At 39.7% G+C, this 18092-nt stretch overlaps 1 protein-coding gene across 4 annotated transcripts in view; it reads left to right on the top strand.

Moving 5' to 3' along the window:
- The first annotated feature begins 3776 nt into the window (after positions 1-3776).
- The window catches only part of CDKAL1 (CDK5 regulatory subunit associated protein 1 like 1), a 650586-nt gene continuing 636270 nt past the window's right edge, over positions 3777-18092 (top strand). The window contains exons 1-3 of one of the 4 annotated variants that reach the window (XM_068557565.1): positions 3777-3843; positions 4676-4719; positions 16776-16950. In XM_068557565.1, coding sequence (XP_068413666.1) covers positions 3791-3843; positions 4676-4719; positions 16776-16950 — 272 coding nt within the window. In that variant the 5' untranslated portion in view covers positions 3777-3790. Of the gene's footprint in view, positions 3890-4675; positions 4720-10109; positions 10142-11062; positions 11331-16775; positions 16951-18092 lie in introns of those variants that run through there. The other 3 variants (XM_068557566.1, XM_068557568.1, XM_068557567.1) reach the window with 3 other exon arrangements.

Below are 18092 nucleotides of genomic sequence, written 5' to 3'. Positions count from 1 at the left end.
AAAAAACAAAAACAAGATATGTGCTCCTAAATTTTTTTAAATTAATGAATTTATTTTTTGTTTTTTATTTTTGCTTTGGGTCTTCGTTGCTGCGTGCAGGCTTTCTCTAGTTGCGGTGAGCAGGGGCTGTTCTTTGTTGCGGTGCACAGGCTTCTTATTGTGGTGGCTTCTCTTGTTGCAGAGCACAGGTTCTAGGGCACACGGGCTTCAGTAGTTGTGGCACAAAGGCTCAGAAGTTGTGGAGCACAGGTTTAGTTGCTCTGTGGCATGTGGGATCTTCCCGGACCTGGGCTCGAACCTGTGTCCCCTGCACTGGCAGGCGGATTCTTAACCACTGCGCCACCAGGGAAGTCCCTGTGCTCCTAAATTTTTATAACTTTATTTTATTCTTTCTTGGTTAGTGGCTGAGATAGTAAGAATTCTCTAACTTCATTATTGCCCACATTTTCTCTTCGATTTTCACTGTAAAGAATATTAAAAGACTGAGTTAATTACTCTGAAGGTTTATAGATTTTATTGTACATTTCCCTTATCATTTTTTTCTTTTTTTCTCTCCAATGTTTTTCTTTATTTGAAATTTTGCATTTTTAATGAAAGTATACAGTTTCTTTCTTCTGAAGTATTTATATAGAGTAAAAAAAAAAAAAAGTCCCTGAAGTCAGACTGCTTAAGCTTCAGTTTTCTCCTCTGTAAAAAGGGGATAATGAGGATAATAATAGTTCTCCTAATTTATAGGATTACTTATAGAGTCATTGTGATGAAAACATTTGGTAATTCACATAGAGGGCTTAGGATGGTTACTGGCACACACATATAAGTTCTCAAAAAATGTTAGGTTTTACTATTATTTTATAGATTCACTTGCATTTTTAGCATGTCTTTGTGTACACGAATTGGTTTGTCTACCACCAACATTTATAAAGCATTTAATATTATATTGTTGGCTGAAAAAACGATAACAATATGGAGCGTCTATTCTTATGAAGTTTACAATCTAATTTGAGAAACAAAGCATAAATATTTAAAATTTGTAGACAAAATGTGGTATATACATACCATGGAATATCATTTAGCCTTAAAAAGAAAGGATATTTGACATGCTACAACACGGATGAACCTCAAAGACATTTTACTAAGTGAAATAAGCCAGTAACAAAAGGACAAATACTGTATGATTCCACTTATATGAGGAACCTATAGTAGTCAGATTCATACAGACAGAAAGTAGAATGGTGGTCATCAGGGGCTGGGGAAAAGGGGGATTAGGGACTTATTGTTTAACAGGTTGAGAGTTTAAGTTTGGGGAGATGAAAATGTTCTGGAGATGGATGGCTGCACAAAAATGTGAATGTACTCAATGCTACTGAACTGTACACTTAAAAACGGTTAAAATGGTAAATTTTACGTTATGTATATCTTAACATAATAAAAAGATTTAAAATTTAAATATTCATATGAAAGAAAATACTACAGTGTAACAGATAAACCAGTAAATGATAAATTATCAAATGTCATTTTATTTATAAAATGCATCCATTTATTTTTTGAATAAATAATACATCTGCATGGTCCAAAAATAAAAGGTACAAAATGATATACAGGGAAAAGCAAATCTTCCTTTAGCCACTCAGTTCCTTTTCCCAGAGACATGACTCCGTTACCAATTATTTATATATTCTGCCACAGATTTTATACATGTATAAAACTGTAGTTGTAACTATAGTCATACACTCTATGCACTATGTTGCAAATTTCTTTTTCCACTTAAGAATAGATAGTGCATTAAATGCAACCTTTTTCTTTTTCAGGAGCTGTAGACACCATAAAGATATTTAACCAATTCCCTATTGAGAAGCCAGAGAGGATTTTCAGTCTTTTGCTATTGCAAGCAATCTTTCAAAGAATAATCTGGCACATATGTCATTTTGTGTAACTGTGAGCATTTCCATAAGTTAAATTCCTAGAGGTAGTGTCACTGGCTTTTCAAATGATTCAGATTAAAAGTGCCTAAAGAGACAGATTTCACCAAAGAAGTACTGGTGTCAGTTGCTTTATCCCCAAACTTGGAAACTTCCTTGTATCCTCTTCTTCTACACCTATCAATCTCTAAGTCTTGCTGATTTTACCTCCTCAGTCTCTTCTGTCCTCCCTTTTCATTTTCCCATTGCTCACAGCCAACAACTTGATTTATGCTTTTCACTATTTCTTCATGTCTGAAATGTTGTCCTCAAACCCATCCTCCTGAGAGAATATTCTGCTCAGACATTTTCATGCTACCCAGTACATCCAGGGTTAGGTCTAATGTCTTTATTTTAGCAAACAAGGCTCACCTTAATCTGATCCCTGCACTTTCCTTTCCAGCCTTCTCTGCTGTCATCCAGCTTTACTCTTTTTTGCTTTTATAATGTACAATAGTTTATAGTTTCAGGCCCCCATGCATTGGCCCTCACTGTCTCCCCAGTCTGGAATACCTTTGTCCATTTCCCTCACTTCACCCCTGGGGGAAGTCCTGATCTCTCTGTTGTGCTCCACAGGCCCCTTGCGTTCCTCTTCCATAGGGACTGCTATTCTCTACTGAAGCTGTATCCTTGCAGTAGCCTGAAAGGGTGGCAGGGAGTTGTCTTTCTTCCTTTCTAGCTCCAGCATCCAGCAAGTGCATATCATATGGTATGCACTCAATGAAATTTGTTTGAACTTAACCAGATCTTGGGGAGAAGGGGTGCACTCATTCATTGATTCAACATGTTTATTGAGAGGCTATAAAGTGCAAGATTATGAGCTAGGCAGTGGGATTACCACCAAGAAGAAGGTGACCCAGGGCCTACTTTTGGTCTAGTGAAAGAGATGGGGCAACATAAACACACAATTCTAATTCAGCTGGGTGAGGACTGCTGTGGACCTTAGGTCACAGTTCAGATTTTTTTTTTTTTGGATGAGCAAAGGGTGCCATTTTAGCCAGAGGGAAATACACTAGGAAAGTCATTTACAAAACAAGTCAATTGCCCCAAATCACTGTGAAACCCAGAGTCAGGCATAATTTCGACTTCCTGTTCATGGCTATTGTCTTCACTTTCTAAAGTGGAAATGCTTTTCTGGTAAACAAGGCCAGTGTCTGGGGTAAAGAATAATAAGGTGAGATAACTCATGTAAGGTAACCAGGTCAGAATCTGTATATACTCCATGAAAGTTCTCTTTCTCTGCTAAACTGCTGCTCCTAGACTGTCTTCTAAGCATTAAAACAAACAAACAAACAAACAAACAAAAAACAACAAAAAAACCTTGCTTGGTGTTAAATTATCTATATTAAGTTCAATCCAACTGTTCTTTTTTTACCCTTCTCCATTTTCTTTAATACGACCTATTTTCACAAAAGGTCGAGGAAGCTGGTAAAATGTAATGAAAAGAGCAGATTCTCTGGGAGTCTGGCAGAGTTGGGTTTAGCACAGAGGACTGTCACTGCTACCAGAATCACTTTGGGCACGTAATTAAACTCCCAGTTGCCTCTTTTGTAAAATAAGTATAATAATAAATAAGTGGGGAGATAATGTTTATGGAAAGCTCTGAACACAGTACCCGATACGGCGTAAGAGCTCAGGAGAAGTTCGCTATTAAACGATTCTAAGAACTCGAGGTCTTGAAGGTCTTATCTTCGTTCTGGCAACCAAAAGAATCGTTAAATGAAATCATTACTAAACCAAGTTGAACCTGAACGCGCACTTCCAGCGATGATGTAATTTGATCTCTCCGGGCCACCGTCTGCGAGCATGCGTAAATAAACGTGGCGGGACGTATGTGTCATGGCGAGCTCCATCTAAAGTCGCTGCAGTTTCCGGAGAGTGGCGTGTAGGTTCTCTTACTTTTGGCTGGCTTGTTATTTCCCGACTGCTGGGTAAGAGTGGCGGGTGGATCAGTAAGGGGTAGGGTTTGGTCAGAGTTCCTTTTACGGCGGAGCCTTGTTTCCCCAGTTTTAGTCTTTCTCGGGAGGTTTGCTGGTTTGTTTCGCAGTTAAAAGGGAACTTACCAGCTGGGCTGGGGGAATTGGGAGGCAGGTAGCGCTGCCAGAAGTGAGGACGGGTCTTTGGCCTTAGGTGCTGCAGGGCTGTAAGGAGTATTTAAGGGACCTCGTTGCTTATTGACAAATCTAACTTCATTCGTTTTCCCACTTTCTGCGTTAGTGAGTTTGTGGGACGGGACAAGGCGTTCACAGTTACCTAGCTTTCACAGAGCTGTATCTCAGAAATTTAAACTGAAGTTGGTCTGAAGATTAGGTGTCTTGATTTTTCACTTTTCCTTCTTGTTTACTGATAAAACCTGTTTCTGAATCTCGGGACGACACGTGTCTTTCGTGTGTCAGGTGATGTGGATACTTACTTCATTGCCATATTTCTGTTTTGTAGTTATCGGTATTACTTGAATCACGCAGACGTGTTGTAGTGCTGGATAGTATTTATTAACTACGGCCAGACGCTGGATCTCAGTCATAGCAAATGTGGCATGTTAACACACCTGTCCTAATCAGACAGAAATTGGGAGTAGTATGGAACATCATTAACCCTGCTGTATAAAGTAGCCTTTTATGGAGTTTAATCCCTTTTAGGTAGTTTTAAAGAGCCCTTACTGTGGTTTTGTGTAGTTGTTGCGAGCTTGCTTTTTCTAATCACTTTTTATTTTCCAGACTCATCTTTCAAGAAGATTTGAGACTAATTGCGAATAATCAAGGTACTCATTTATTTTAAGCCTTTTATGTTGGAGTGACGTGTTACATATTATAACGTGCAGAAAGGTAGCCTAATTTTAATTTCTTAGTGATTTTGCCACCATCATTATCTGGAAACGCCAAGATCTCCCTATCACTAAATCCAAGAAACGTTTTCATTCATTTTACTTAACTTTGCATTACCTGCATTGAGCAGCACTGACCATGTCCACCTCTTTCACATGCTTGCTTCCTTTTCCTTTTGTGACCCACTGATTTTCTTCTTCGCTAGTGGCTTTTTCTTGATCTCCATTATAGGCTGGTTCTCTTCTGTGTGGCAGGTAAATACGGAGTTTCTTAAGGCTTGGTCCTGTCCTCTTTTCCAGTTAGAAGAAATTCTGTTCTCTTTCTCTGGGTGAGCTAATGCACATCCTCATCAACATTGTTGTTCTCTGTCTTTTTTATTCTAGCCATCCTAGTGTGTGTGAAGTGGTGTCTCATTGTGGTTTTGATTTGCATTTTCTTTTTTTTTTTTTAATATTTATGTATTTATTTATTTATGGCTGTGTTGGGTCTTCGTTTCTATGCGGGGGCTTTCTCTAGTTGCGGCAAGTGGGGGCCGCTCTTCATCGCGGTGCGCGGGCCTCTCACTATCGCGGCCTCTCTTGTTGCGGAGCACAGGCTCCAGACGAGCAGGCTCAGTAATTGTGGCTCACGGGCCTAGTTGCTCCGCGGCATGTGGGATCTTCCCAGACCAGGGCTCGAACCCGTGTCCCCTGTATTAGCAGGCAGATTCTCAACCACTGCGCCACCAGAGAAGCCCGACTTGCATTTTCTTGATAGCTAATGATGTTGACATCTCATCATGTTATTGGTCGTTTGTATATCTTCTTTGGAGAAATGTCTGTTCAAATCCTTTGCTCATATTTTTTGTTGGGTTATTTGTCTTTCTGTTCTTGAGTTGTACGTGTTCTTCATGTATTCTGATACCAGACCTTTATCAGACATTTGATTTGCAAATATTTTCTCCAATTGTATGAGCTCTCTTTTCACTTTCTTGATGGTGTCCTTTGAAGCATGAAAGTCTTAAATGTGAAAGTCTTAAATGTAAGTGCAGTCTGTTTTTTCTTTTGTTGCTTATTCTTTTGGTGTCATAACTAAGAAACCAGTGCTTATTCTAATGTCATGAACATTTACACCTATCTTATCTTCTAAGAGTTTTATAGCATTAGTTCTTAAATTTAGGTCTGCAGTCAATTTGAGTTAAATTTGTATGTGATGTGAAGTAGGAATCCAACTTCATTCTTTGCATGTGGCTATCCAGTTGTCCCAGCACCGTTTGTTGAAAACACTACTCTTTTCCTCATTGAATTTTCTTGGCACCTTGTTGAAAATCAGCTGACCAGGTAATATATTTTTGACAAGCATTCTAGATGATTTTTACGTAACAATAATTCTAGGACAGTGATTCTCAAACTTTAGTGCACATCAAAATCACCTGGAGGGCTTGTTAAAGATTGCTGAGCTTTACTCAGAGTATCTGATTCAGGAGATTTTGAGTGGGACCCCAGACTTTTCATTTCTAACAAGTTCCCCAGTGACCCCAATTGTGCTGGTGTGGGAACCACACTGTGAAAACTACTGGTGTAGGACTTCGGTTCACAACTGTAGCAACACATATGAGAATTACTGGAAAGTTTTAAAAAATATTGATGTCCAGGCTCCGTTCTAGCGATTGATTCAACTAGCGCAGGGCTCAGTTGTCGGTAATTGTCCATAGCTCCTCAGGTGACGATGATGAACACTCAAGACTGAACCTTTGCTGTAGGAGAACAGTGGTTCTCAATCAGGTGTATAGTGGAATCACCTGAGCAGGTTTTACCTTCCCATCCTTAAATTCCACTCTGGAGAATGGGGCCCGGGTATTTGCTATTATAAAAGGTCTCCTAATAAATCACCTCTGTAAGTAACCAGTACTCTATATTATTCTCTCTTCATCATTTTTAATATCTCCTTTTTTCACTTACTGTTTTTATTTCCTTTATTAAACTTGATTTCCTCTGCCTTTGAGAAAAAACTTTATACGATCCTGTTGTTCCATTTAACTACTATCTTGCTTTCCTTTTATTCTCAAACTTTCATTATTATTCACTTATTTAATAATTTCTGAAGGCTAACAATTCCATTTACCAGTTCGTTGGCAGTAAGAACGTGAGCTAATTAATAGTGATGAGTGAGTTTGCTTATTATATGCAGCCAGGTTTAGGAACCTCTGCATTATATATTTGTCTCTTTTGTGTCCCTAGAGTGAATTTCTGGAAATGGAATTGCTCGGCAAAAGGATATAAGTTTTAAAGTTTGATATGTATTGCCAGATTGCCCTTCAGAAAGGGTATGTCAGTTTTACCATGCTTTCAGCTAACAGTTGGGTTTTTGTCAGTCTTTGTTATCAGTGGGGTAGATGGAAAATAACTCCTTGTTTAAACACATGCCCTTAGTGTGTTTGAGCATTCTTTCCTATGCTTAATGGCTATTAGCATTTCTTAAGTGTGTTGCCGGTTTTGCCTTTGCCCATTTTTTTCTGGAATGTTTTTCTTTCTTAGGGTTGCCTTAGACTCTTGCATTATTTGTGCTTTGCCAATGAAGCAGAGCCATGTGGGGAGAGCTTGGTGTTGAGAGAGGGCCTAGGTTCTAATTTTAGCTCTATCAGTGGACAAATCTTTTAGCTCCTCTGGACTTCAGTTTTGTAAAATAAGAGGCTTAGCAGTGTTCCTTGCTTCCCTAACTCTGATATTGTATGTCTACTGCAGTAGACCCCTCTCATCTCTCTTCTTCCATACTGTTTCCCTTCAGTGGATCCATAAGCAATTGTGTATGGGATGTAAATATTGTGTAATTAAAATAAGTGAATATATGTCATTCAATTTATAATCCTTCAGTAGTTCTTTAGTAACATTGAAAGGCACTACCTGGTCTTAGCCTTTCTCACTTAACTTTGTTATTTCATAGAGTCATAGTTTATAGAAGAAACCGTAGGGGTTGGGTATTTATTTCACCATCCCACCTACTGTAAGAATTTCCTCCTATGTTATAGAAAGACTAGCTAAATTCAGCTTAAGCAAGTGTTTATTTATCCATTCATTCAACAGGTATTCTGCGCCTGCTGTGGGCTAGGCATTGTTACAGGTGTTGTAGATATAGTGGTGAAAAAGAGATGACACCCTTGTTCTTATGGAGCTTACACTGTAGTGAGAAAGACAGATGCAGTTATATATATGGAGTCAGGTAGGTAAGTGTTATGAAGAAAAATGAAGCGTAAAGTGGGTTAGAGGCCGGTGAGAACGTGTGGGATGCCTAATCAGTGTGTGCTTATTTTAGATAGGGTGATTAGGAAAAGGCCTCTCCAAGGTGTCATTTGAGTAGAGAAGTAGGCATCAAGGTATACGAATATCTGGGGATGATATTCAAGGCAGAGGAAGAGCAAGTGTGAAGGCCCTGAGTCAGAAGCTAGTTTGGCCTGCTCAGAGAATGTCTGAAAGATTATTACAGTTGGGGCAGAGTGGGAGGTAGCAGAGGGGGCATATTTTGTTAGACTGGGTAGTGTACAGTAAAAAGTGTTTATTGAGAAGCTGCAGTGTGCTAGACAGTTCTAGGCACCACCTGGGATAAAGCAGTGAACAAAGCACCCAAAATCCTTTACCTCCCCCCGCCCCCCCCATCCCCCCAAGAGTATATATCCTAGTAGAAAGAGATAGTAACAAAATAATGAAGATATTTTCATGGAGGAAGAAATTTTCCTCTACCTTTCTAGGTTCTTCTGGCTGGTCTAAGAATTAAACTGACAGATTAGCAGGAGGCAAATCAAACGAAAGTTTAATAACATGTATACATGGGAGAGACCCAGGCAAACAGTAACTCGCCCAAGTGGTTGAAACCCTTGCCTTAAACCCTTCTGTCTTCAGCTAAAGACAAAAGAGGAACTTGGGGGTAGTGGTTTGGGACCTCAGAGGGGAGGAAGGCAATTGCCATGCCATGGAAAAGCAAATGTTTGGTAACAGAGAGGAATTTTAACAAACAGACTTTGCTAGGTTCCTCCCCGTCTGCACATGTAGTTCATACTCTAGTTATCTGTGGTGATTACTCCTTTCCTGGAACAGATGCCCTGTTTACATTCTTTTAGGCATTTACGAGGAAGGTCAGAGTTTCTTCCTGAATCTTTTGGTCCTTGATTGTTTTCAGCTCAAAATAATTGGCGTGGCAAGCAGACATTTTGGGGTGGCAAGTTTGCTCCCCTGTAATATCTAAGCAGGTGGTGAAGTGCTGTGGTAAGGAAACAAGGCGGGGAAGGCGGATAGGAGGTGTGTGTACCTGGTAAGGTGGGAGTTGCTCAGGAAGGCCTCACTGGTGACATTTGAACAAAGTCCCAAAGGGCTTGAAGGCATTCCAGGCAAGACGAAGACCTTGCAATCAGTGTGTGCCTGGCGGGTGTGAACTAGCCAGGATGCCCGTGTGGCCGAGTGGAGTGAGAGGGGAGAGTGGTAGGCAGTGGGGTCACAGAGGTAACAGGAAGCTGATTATGTCCTTGTAGAACTTTGTAGCAGTTTTTACTCTGGGGCTTTTTACTCTGAGATGGAATACCAAGGGAAGGTTTTGATCAGAAGCCTGAGAAGAATTTAGGTTTTAAAGGGATCCCTGGCTTACGTGCTGCAAGTGTCCTTTGGGAATTAAGGGTAGAAGCAGGGTGACTATTACAGTCATCCAGGCAAGAATTAATGTTGGTTTGGACCAAGAATGTAACAGTGGGTATGGTCAGAAGTAGATTCTGAACATATTTGGAAGGTCAAGCCAGCAGGCTTTTGTTGGTGGATTGGATTTAGGGTGAAGGAAAGAGAGGAGTCAGGGATGGTTCCAGGATTTTTGGCCTGAGTGGGTGGAAGGTTGGGGTTGCCTTTAAGTGAGACGGGGAAAGTTGCGGGAGCATCTGGTGTGATGTTGTTGGTTGCAGGTGGGGTGAGGTGGGGAGAGGATCAAGAGTTTTGTTTTTGACCTTTTAATTTTGAAATAACTATTAGACATTCAAGCAGGGGTGTTGAATAGGCAGTTGGACATCTGAGCCTGAAGTTCAGGGGAGGACTGGGGCTGGTTATGTAAGCATACAGTTGGTATTTCAAGGCCTCGGGACTGGATGAGATCACCTAGGGTGTGTCTGTAACTAGAGAAGAGAAGTCCTTTGGGCATTCCACGTTGAGAAGTTGGAGAGATGAGGAGGAACCCGCAAAGGAGACTTGGGGAGTGGTTGACATGGTAGGAGGAGAACTCAAGAGTGTGGGATTCCAGAAGCCAGTGAAGAAGATAGCTTTAGGAGGGAACACGTGGACAGTAGTGTCAGATGCTGCAGACCGGGTCAGGCGAGATGGCTGAGAATTGACCGCTGTGTACACTGTTGTGAGTCACTGAAATCAGGACAGCAGTTTTGGTGGAGTGGTCGGGGTGAAAGCCCGGTTTAGTAGAGAATGGGAGGGGGAAATTGGAGACAGTTCTTGCAAGGAGTTTTCTTTTAAAGGATAGAAATGTGGTGGAGATAGTAGGTAGAGGAAGTGGGGTCCGGATAAGGTTTTTGTTTTTCAAATGGTAGAAATAACAGTATGTTTATACCCAGATAGTAGTGATTTAGTAAAGAGACAATTAGTGATGGTGCAAGAAGAGGAAGCATGGCTGGAATTCTGTGCTCGAGCAGGTCAGAGTAGAGGGATTGTTCTAAGGCGGGTGGGCAGTTCATTCACTGTAACGGATTGATATTTGGGCAAAGACCCATTTCCCGGTAAGAGAATGAAGTCATCCATCTGTACAGAATGTGGGAGGGGATCTGAGGGTCGGCTTCATTCAGGCCTTCTTTTTTCAGTACCGTCTGCAGCCTCATGAAGAGGAGATCTGTGAGAAATTAATTTTCAGAAAACTCCCGAAGATCAGCGAGTTTAAGTTTCTTTACCGCAGCTCTTCCCAATCCTTGCTCTACTAATGCATACTGGGAACCTGTAAGAGGCAGACTTTCCCAAATTTATTTGACCACAGAACTATTTCTTCACTGATAGTTAATAAGTAGAACGAATTTGGGAAAGACTAACCTAGTTCATTTCACCTTACCTATAGTTTGCTGAGTCGGCCAGGGCTCTCGTTTGCAAGAACAGAAACCCCAACTCAAATGAATTTAAGCCACAGAGGGAATTTATTAGCTCACGTGACTGGGCAGAGCAGGGCTGCATCTGGCTGCAGGCGTTGGTTGGACTCAGTTGCTCAAATAATGTCAGTGTTGCTCATTATCTCTCCAGCTCTTAGACGGCTTTGCTGCCTTGGGTAGGTTTCTGCTTTGTGACAGGCAAGATGGCCCCCAGTATCCTCAAGTTGACAGCCTCCTAACTTAGCCACTTCAGTGAAAGAGAAGCCAGCTCTCCTGTTAGCCCCGGCATAGAAGTTCTCGTGATGATTCTGACTGGCTCGGCTTGTCATGTCCAAACCTGAACCAATCATTGTGGCCCAGAGGATGAATTACTCTGGCAGGCATGGGTCTCATGTGCCATGGCTGCATCTGGGGAAGGAGGAGGCCTGTGACTGACAGTCCTACCCTGACCACGTGGTATGTGTGTTCACTATAATTTAAACAGTTCTTGATTGATTGCCATCTGGGTTATTTCTGATCTTTTGTTCTTCTGAGCAATGTAAAGCTAGCTGAGATTTGAACACAGATTTGTCTGATTTACAGGGCGTAGTTTGTCATACTTGTAAAGAGTGCATTACAGCCAAGGGCACAAAATGAGCCTGGCTGGAAACACTCTGTTAATGGAAAGATGGGAATCTGACAGATGAAGAGAAGGAACGTTCATCAGAAAGGCTCGAGACCAGTGGAGAGTGTAGGACCCTTAACGCTGGTTTAGGCGACCTGGATGAAAAGTGGTCATTCCGGGTAATTAAGTAGGCCGTAGAGTCTCACACAGCACGTGGGCTCAGGCTCATCTGCCGTGGAGTCTTTGAGCTGCTTTGGGTAAGTTAGCTTCTCTGTGTTTTAGATTACTCTTCATTTTTTTTTTTATTTGGCTGTGCCACACGGCTTATGGGATTTTAGTTCCCCGACCAGGGATGGAACCCAGGTCCTTGGCAGTGAGAGTGCGGAGTCCTAACCATTGGACAGCCAGGGAATTCCCTAGATTACTCTTTAAAGTGAGTATAACACCACCCCCTACCTCCTGGAGTTGTTGTGAACTGTTAATGAGGTGGTGCTGTGAAGCACTTGCTTCCTGTCTGGACACAGTGTTAGCGGAGGTCTGCCAGCAAGTGTCCTCAAGGATCGGTAGATCTCATTTTCCTGTGCTTCGCTTTATTGTGCTTTGCAGATGTTGCCTTTTGTTTGTTTGTTTTTGTTTTTGCACATTGAAGCTTTGTGGCAACCCGGCATCCAGCATGTCTGTTGGTGCCATTTTTCCAACAGCATTTACTCTGTGTCTCTGTGTCACATTTTGATAATTCTCGCAGTATTTCAAACTCTTTCATCATTGTTATATTTGTTATGGTGATCTGTAATCATTTATCTTTGTTACTGTTGTAGTTGTTTTGGGACGCCTTGAACTACGCCTGTATGAGATAGCGAACTTAATTGGTAAATGTGTGCTCCTACTTACGCCAACTGGCCCTTCCCCCGTCTCTCCCCCTTTCCTCGTGCCTCCCTATTCCCTGAGACACACCGATACTGAAATTAGGCCAGTTAATAACCCGGCAGTGGCCTCTAAGTGTCCAAGTGAAAGGAAGAATTGCATGTCTCTCAGTTTAAATAAACTAGAAGTGATTAAGCTTAATGAGGAAGCCGAGATAGACTGAAAGCTAGGCTTCTTGTGCCAGTTAGCCAAATTGTGAATGTAAAGGAAGAGTTCTTGAAGGATATTAAAACAGATCCTCCAGTGAACACATGGATGATAAAAAAGCAAAACAGCCTTATTGCTGATATGGAGAAAGTTTGAGTGGTGTGGATAGATGATCAAACCAGCCTCAACGTTCCCTTAAGCCAAAGCCTAATCTTGAGCAAGGCCCTATAACTCTGTTCAATTCGGTGCAGGCTGATAGAGGTGAGGAAGCTACAGAAGAAAAGTTTGAAGCTAGCAGAGGTTGGTTCATGAGGTTTAAGGGAAGAAGCCGTCTCCATACGTAAAAGTGCAAGGTGAAGAAGCAAGTGCTGATGTAGAAGCTGCAGCAAGTTACCCAGAAGGTCCAGAAGATCTAGCTGAGATAATTACAGTGGCTCAGTGCCTGGTTTCAAAACTTCAAAGGACAGACTGACTCTCTTGTCGGGGCTAATACAGCTGATAATGATAAGTTGAAGCCAGTGCTCATTTACCATTCCGGAAATCCTAGGGCCCTTAAGAATTATACTAAATCTTCCCTGCCTGTGCTCTATAAATGGAACAACAAAGCCTGGATGACAGCACATCTGTTTATGACATGGTTTACTGAACATTTTAAGCCCACTATTGAGACCTACTGCTTAGAAAAAACATTCCTTTGAAAATATTACTGCTCATTGACAGTACACCTGGTCACCCAAGAGCTCTGATGGAGATATACAAGGAGATTAATGTTTTCATGCTGCTAACACAGCGTCCATTCCGCAGCCCATGGGTCAAGTAGTAATTTTGACTTTCAAGTGTTATTATTGAAGAAATATATTTTTATAAGGCTAAGCTGCTATAGATAGTGATTCCTCTGATGGATCTGGGCAAAGTAAATTGAAAACCTTTTGGCAAGGATTCACCATTCTAGGTGCCATTGAAGACATTCGTGATTCGTAGGAGGAGGTCAAAATTTCAACATTAACAGGAGCTTGGAACAAGTCGATTCCAACTTTCATGGATGACTTTGAGGGGTTCAAGGTTTCATGGAGGAGATAACTGCGGATGTGGTAGAATTAGCAAGAGAACTAGAATTAAAAGCGGAGTCTGAAAATGTGACTGAATTGCTGCACTCTCATGGTAAAACTTGGATGGATGAGGAGTTGCTTCTTATGGAAAAGCAAGGAAAGTGATCTCTTGAGATGGAATCTATTCCTGGTGAAGGTGCTGTGAAGATTGTTGAAATGACAACAAAGGATTTAGAATATTACGTAAACTTAGTTAATAAAGCAGAGGCAAGGTTTGAGAGAATTGACTTTAATTTCAAAAGAAGCTCTACTGTGGGTAAAATGCTGTCAAACAGCATTGCATGCTTATAGAGAAACTGTTCATGAAAGGAAGAGTCAATTGATGGGCAAACGTCACTGTTGTCTTATTTTAAGAAATTCCCACGGCCACCCCCCTTCAGCAGCCACCACCCCTGACCAGTCAGCAGCCATCGGCATGGAGGCAAGACCCTCCACCCCCAAAAAGGTTATAATTCTCTGAAGCCTCAGATGGTGGTTAACCTTTTTTTTAGCAACAAAGTATTTTAAAATTAAGGCATATGCATAGTTTTTTTAGATATAATGCTATTTCACACTTAATAGACTCCAGTGTAGTGTAAACATAACTTTTAGGTACACTGGAAGATCAAAAAATTCACGTGGCTCCCTTTATTATGACATTCGCTTTATTGCGGTGGTCTGGAGCTGAACCTGCAGTTATCTTTGAGTTATGCCTGCATGTTTCATTTTTCAGGTAGCTTTTCTTCTCAAGTATTTTATTTTAACATAATTGTAGATTTACTTAGTTATAAAAATTATGTGGAGATGCTGTACACTTCACCCAAGTCTCCCCCAAAGGTAACATCTTGCAAAACTGTAATATGTACAGTATCACAACCTGGATATCGACATGATGTGGTCAGGATGCAGAACATTTCCGTCACCACAAGGATCGCGCACACTGACCTTTATAGTCACATTCACTTTCCTCCCGCTCCATCCTCTCCTTAATCACTGGCAACCACTATTTTGTCTTCCATTTCCATTATTTTGTTATTTCAATCTCAAGTATGTTATATAAATGTAATCATACAGTAGGTAACCTTTTGCAGTTGGCTCTATTCGCTGAACATAATTCTCTGGAGATTCATCCAGGTTGTTACATGTGTCAATAGTTCATTCCTTTCTGTTGCTGAGTAGTATTCCATGGTATTGGATGTGCCTCAGTTTACTTAACCATTCAACCGTTGAAGGGCATCTGGGTTGTTTTCAGGTTTTAGCTCTTACAAAGAAAGCTGCTGTAAATATTTATTTTAGGTTTTTGTGTGACTGTCTTAATATTTCTCCTGGATAAACACCTAGAAGTACAGTTGCTGGGTTGCATTGTAGTTGCATGATTAGTTTAAGAAAATGCCAAATTGTTTTCCAGAGCAGCTGTACCATTTTATATTCCCACCAGGATTGTATGAGTGATCCAGTTTCTCTACATCCTTGCCAGCATTTAGTGTTGTCACTTTTTTATGTTAGTGATAGCTATGTAGTGATATCTCATTGTGGTTTTAGTTTATATTTCTCTGATGGCTAGTAATGTTGAATCTCTTTTCATGTGCTTATTTTTCCCTCTGGATATCCTCTTAGGTGAAATATCTCTTTGTCTTTTGTCTATTTTCTAACTGAATTTTTTTCTTTTCTTTTTCCTTTCTTTTTTTTACTATTCTGTTTTGAGTTCTAGATACTAGTCCTTTGTCAGATATGTAGTTTGCAAATATTTTTTTCTCAGTCTACAGCTTGACGTCTCATCTCTCAAAAGGGTCTTTTGCAGAGTAAAAGTCTTTAATTTTGGTGATGTCTGGGCTTGTTAATTTTTCTTTTTATGGATGGTACTTTTGGTGTCAAGTCTAAAAACAATTCACTTAGTTCTAGATCCAGAAGACTTTCTCTTAGGATTTTTTTCTAAAAGTTTATAGTTTTGTTTTACATTTTAGTCCAGGATCTATTTGAATTAAGTTTTGTGTAAGGTGTGAGACTTAGGTGGTTGTTCATTTATTTGTCTATAAATGTCCAGTTGCTCGAGCAGAAATTATTGAAAAGGCTATCTTTCCTCCACTGAATTGTGTTTTGCAGTTTTGTGTTTTTTCGGTGTTTGTGTGGGGTGGAATGGTTATTGTCTAAAAGTTTTCTGTCTTGTTAGGCTGCCACTTTTCTGGTTCTTTGGCAACAGAACAGGCTTTTGTTTTGTTGAGGGCTTTTATTGTCTGCACCTGTTGGCATTTCTGGGTTGCTGGCTTCTTCAGCTCCAAGTCTGGGATATAGGAGGCAAAACAAAACCCAAGTAGCTCACCATGGTGGTGTTCCTTGGGTTGCAAGGTCCCTAGCCGGTCTGCCTTCTCTCTATCTTTCAAAATGTTCTTATGTTTATTTTACATATACGTCTGGAGTTCTAGTTGTACTTAGTGGGAGGGATAGGGAAAATATGTTTATTTCATCTTCCTGGAAGCAGTGTCCACATTTTCTTTTCTTAATTATAAAAATTTTGAACATTCAGGAAAGTAGAATTGGATAATAAACACCAACATGTCTATTTCCTAGATTTAAGAGTTGTAAATGTTTCCCCATGTCTTAATCTATTTTTTATTGTTTTAAAATAAATTATAGACATAATATTTACCTCCACATATTCAGTATGCATCTCTAAAAAATAAGATTTTAAACATAAAGACAGTACTTTATATCTAATGATTTATTGCAATATCCAAATACTGTCTAATACCCAGTTCATATTCTGATTTCCCTGATTGTTCCCAAAATGTCTTACAGTTGTTTGGACAAAGTAAGACCTGATCAAGAACATGAAGTGTGTTCATATTATCTTTTAAGTCTCCTTTAATCTTGAACAGTTCCTTTCCTGCTTTTTTTCTCCATGACACTGATTTGTTGAAGAAATAGTTCCAGTTGAACCCTGGAATGTCCCACTATCAATAAGATTTATCTGGTGTTTCTTTTACTGTATCTCCTGTATTTTCTGTAAACTTGAAGTTAAAATCTAAAGGCTTTATTAGATTCAAGTTTGGCGAGACTGTTTCACGGGTAATGCTATGTTAAACAGATTTTCTGAGGGACTCATACGCTTGAATCATTTATAACTTTTTTATGTGATAGAGAAGATGCCTTCTGCAACCTGTGATACATTCCTGGATGACATAGAAGATATTGTGTCACAAGAAGATTCAAAGCCCCAAGATAGGCATTTTGCGAGAAAGCACATTATTCCAAAGGTGCGAAGGCGAAATACCCAAAAATATTTACAAGACGAAAACAGTCCACCAAGTGATAGGTAAGCTTTTCTTTTCTTTGAAATTATATTCAGTATCATACCAGGGGAGAGGCTGGCACTACTGTATATGATATACATAATGTCTCTTTTAAAAAAACCTTTGAAATTTTGAGAGGAAATATGTAGTGTTTTTTTTGTTTGTTTTGTTTTTAATTTGAATGGTTTTAAATTTAGCAAAGTCATTGACTAAAGAAGAAAAAGATGTCAAATTGCATGTTTCTTAAAGGCAGGGCCTAGGGCAGTATTTGGCACAAAGATAGCTGCCCCCTTGCACCCTCCCCTGGCTGGATCTCTTTGCTGTTACAGTAGTTGGTGTGTAATTGTTACTCCCACATTAAAAATTTTATTGGAATTTGTGATTCTTATGAGATAGTGGTGGTTTGGGCATTTGGTTTTTCTTAGCAAATTTACAAATACTTGTGGATCATCTAAAGGCATTGGGCACAAATTATTGTGCTGTTTACACTGTTATATTAGGTCTCTAGTGAAATTCTAATACAACGTAGCCAGAAAGGAATATGCAGTTATATAGTTTTAATATGCTTATATTTGTTTACCTAGTAAATTGTTGAGAGTTTTAATACACTTGATTACTTTGTTTGGAACAGATCATAAGATGTATGAATTTAAAATTTGCTTATATTTTAATGAATGAAGTTTATTAAGTTTGTCCTAAACATGTCATTAAGGTAATGTCTATTTAATTATTAATTATCAGGGCAATCCAAGTTGAAAGTCCTTTTATTTCCTTTGTAAAAATATTACATTTTTTAGAACTCTATTTTTATATACGGAATGCTTTGAATAGTGCTGTAGGGTGACAGATTTTCATTTTGATTCAGTTATTTATATCTGTAAGTTATAAACTAAAGATTGTAACTAGTATATAGTAGTCTTTAGATGTATTTAACTTTATTTGCCATTGCTGCTAGAACCATTTTCTGTGCTATTGTTATTTGTTTGTACCTTTCCAGGAGTTGAACTTAGTGGTAGTATTTAGTAGTACTGAATGTAAAATACAACTCAGAGAAAAGATATTTTTTTTATAGAGTCTTAACTTAGAATTCTGTGCTGTTATTTTATCTTGTATTTAGATTTTTGGTGTAACAGCAGATTATGTATTAAGTTGGTGCATTTAATGA

This window comes from Eschrichtius robustus, chromosome 12, assembly GCF_028021215.1.
Source record: "Eschrichtius robustus isolate mEscRob2 chromosome 12, mEscRob2.pri, whole genome shotgun sequence".
NCBI classification, from domain to species: domain Eukaryota; kingdom Metazoa; phylum Chordata; class Mammalia; order Artiodactyla; family Eschrichtiidae; genus Eschrichtius; species Eschrichtius robustus.
This window is presented reverse-complemented; position numbering and strand designations above follow the sequence as displayed.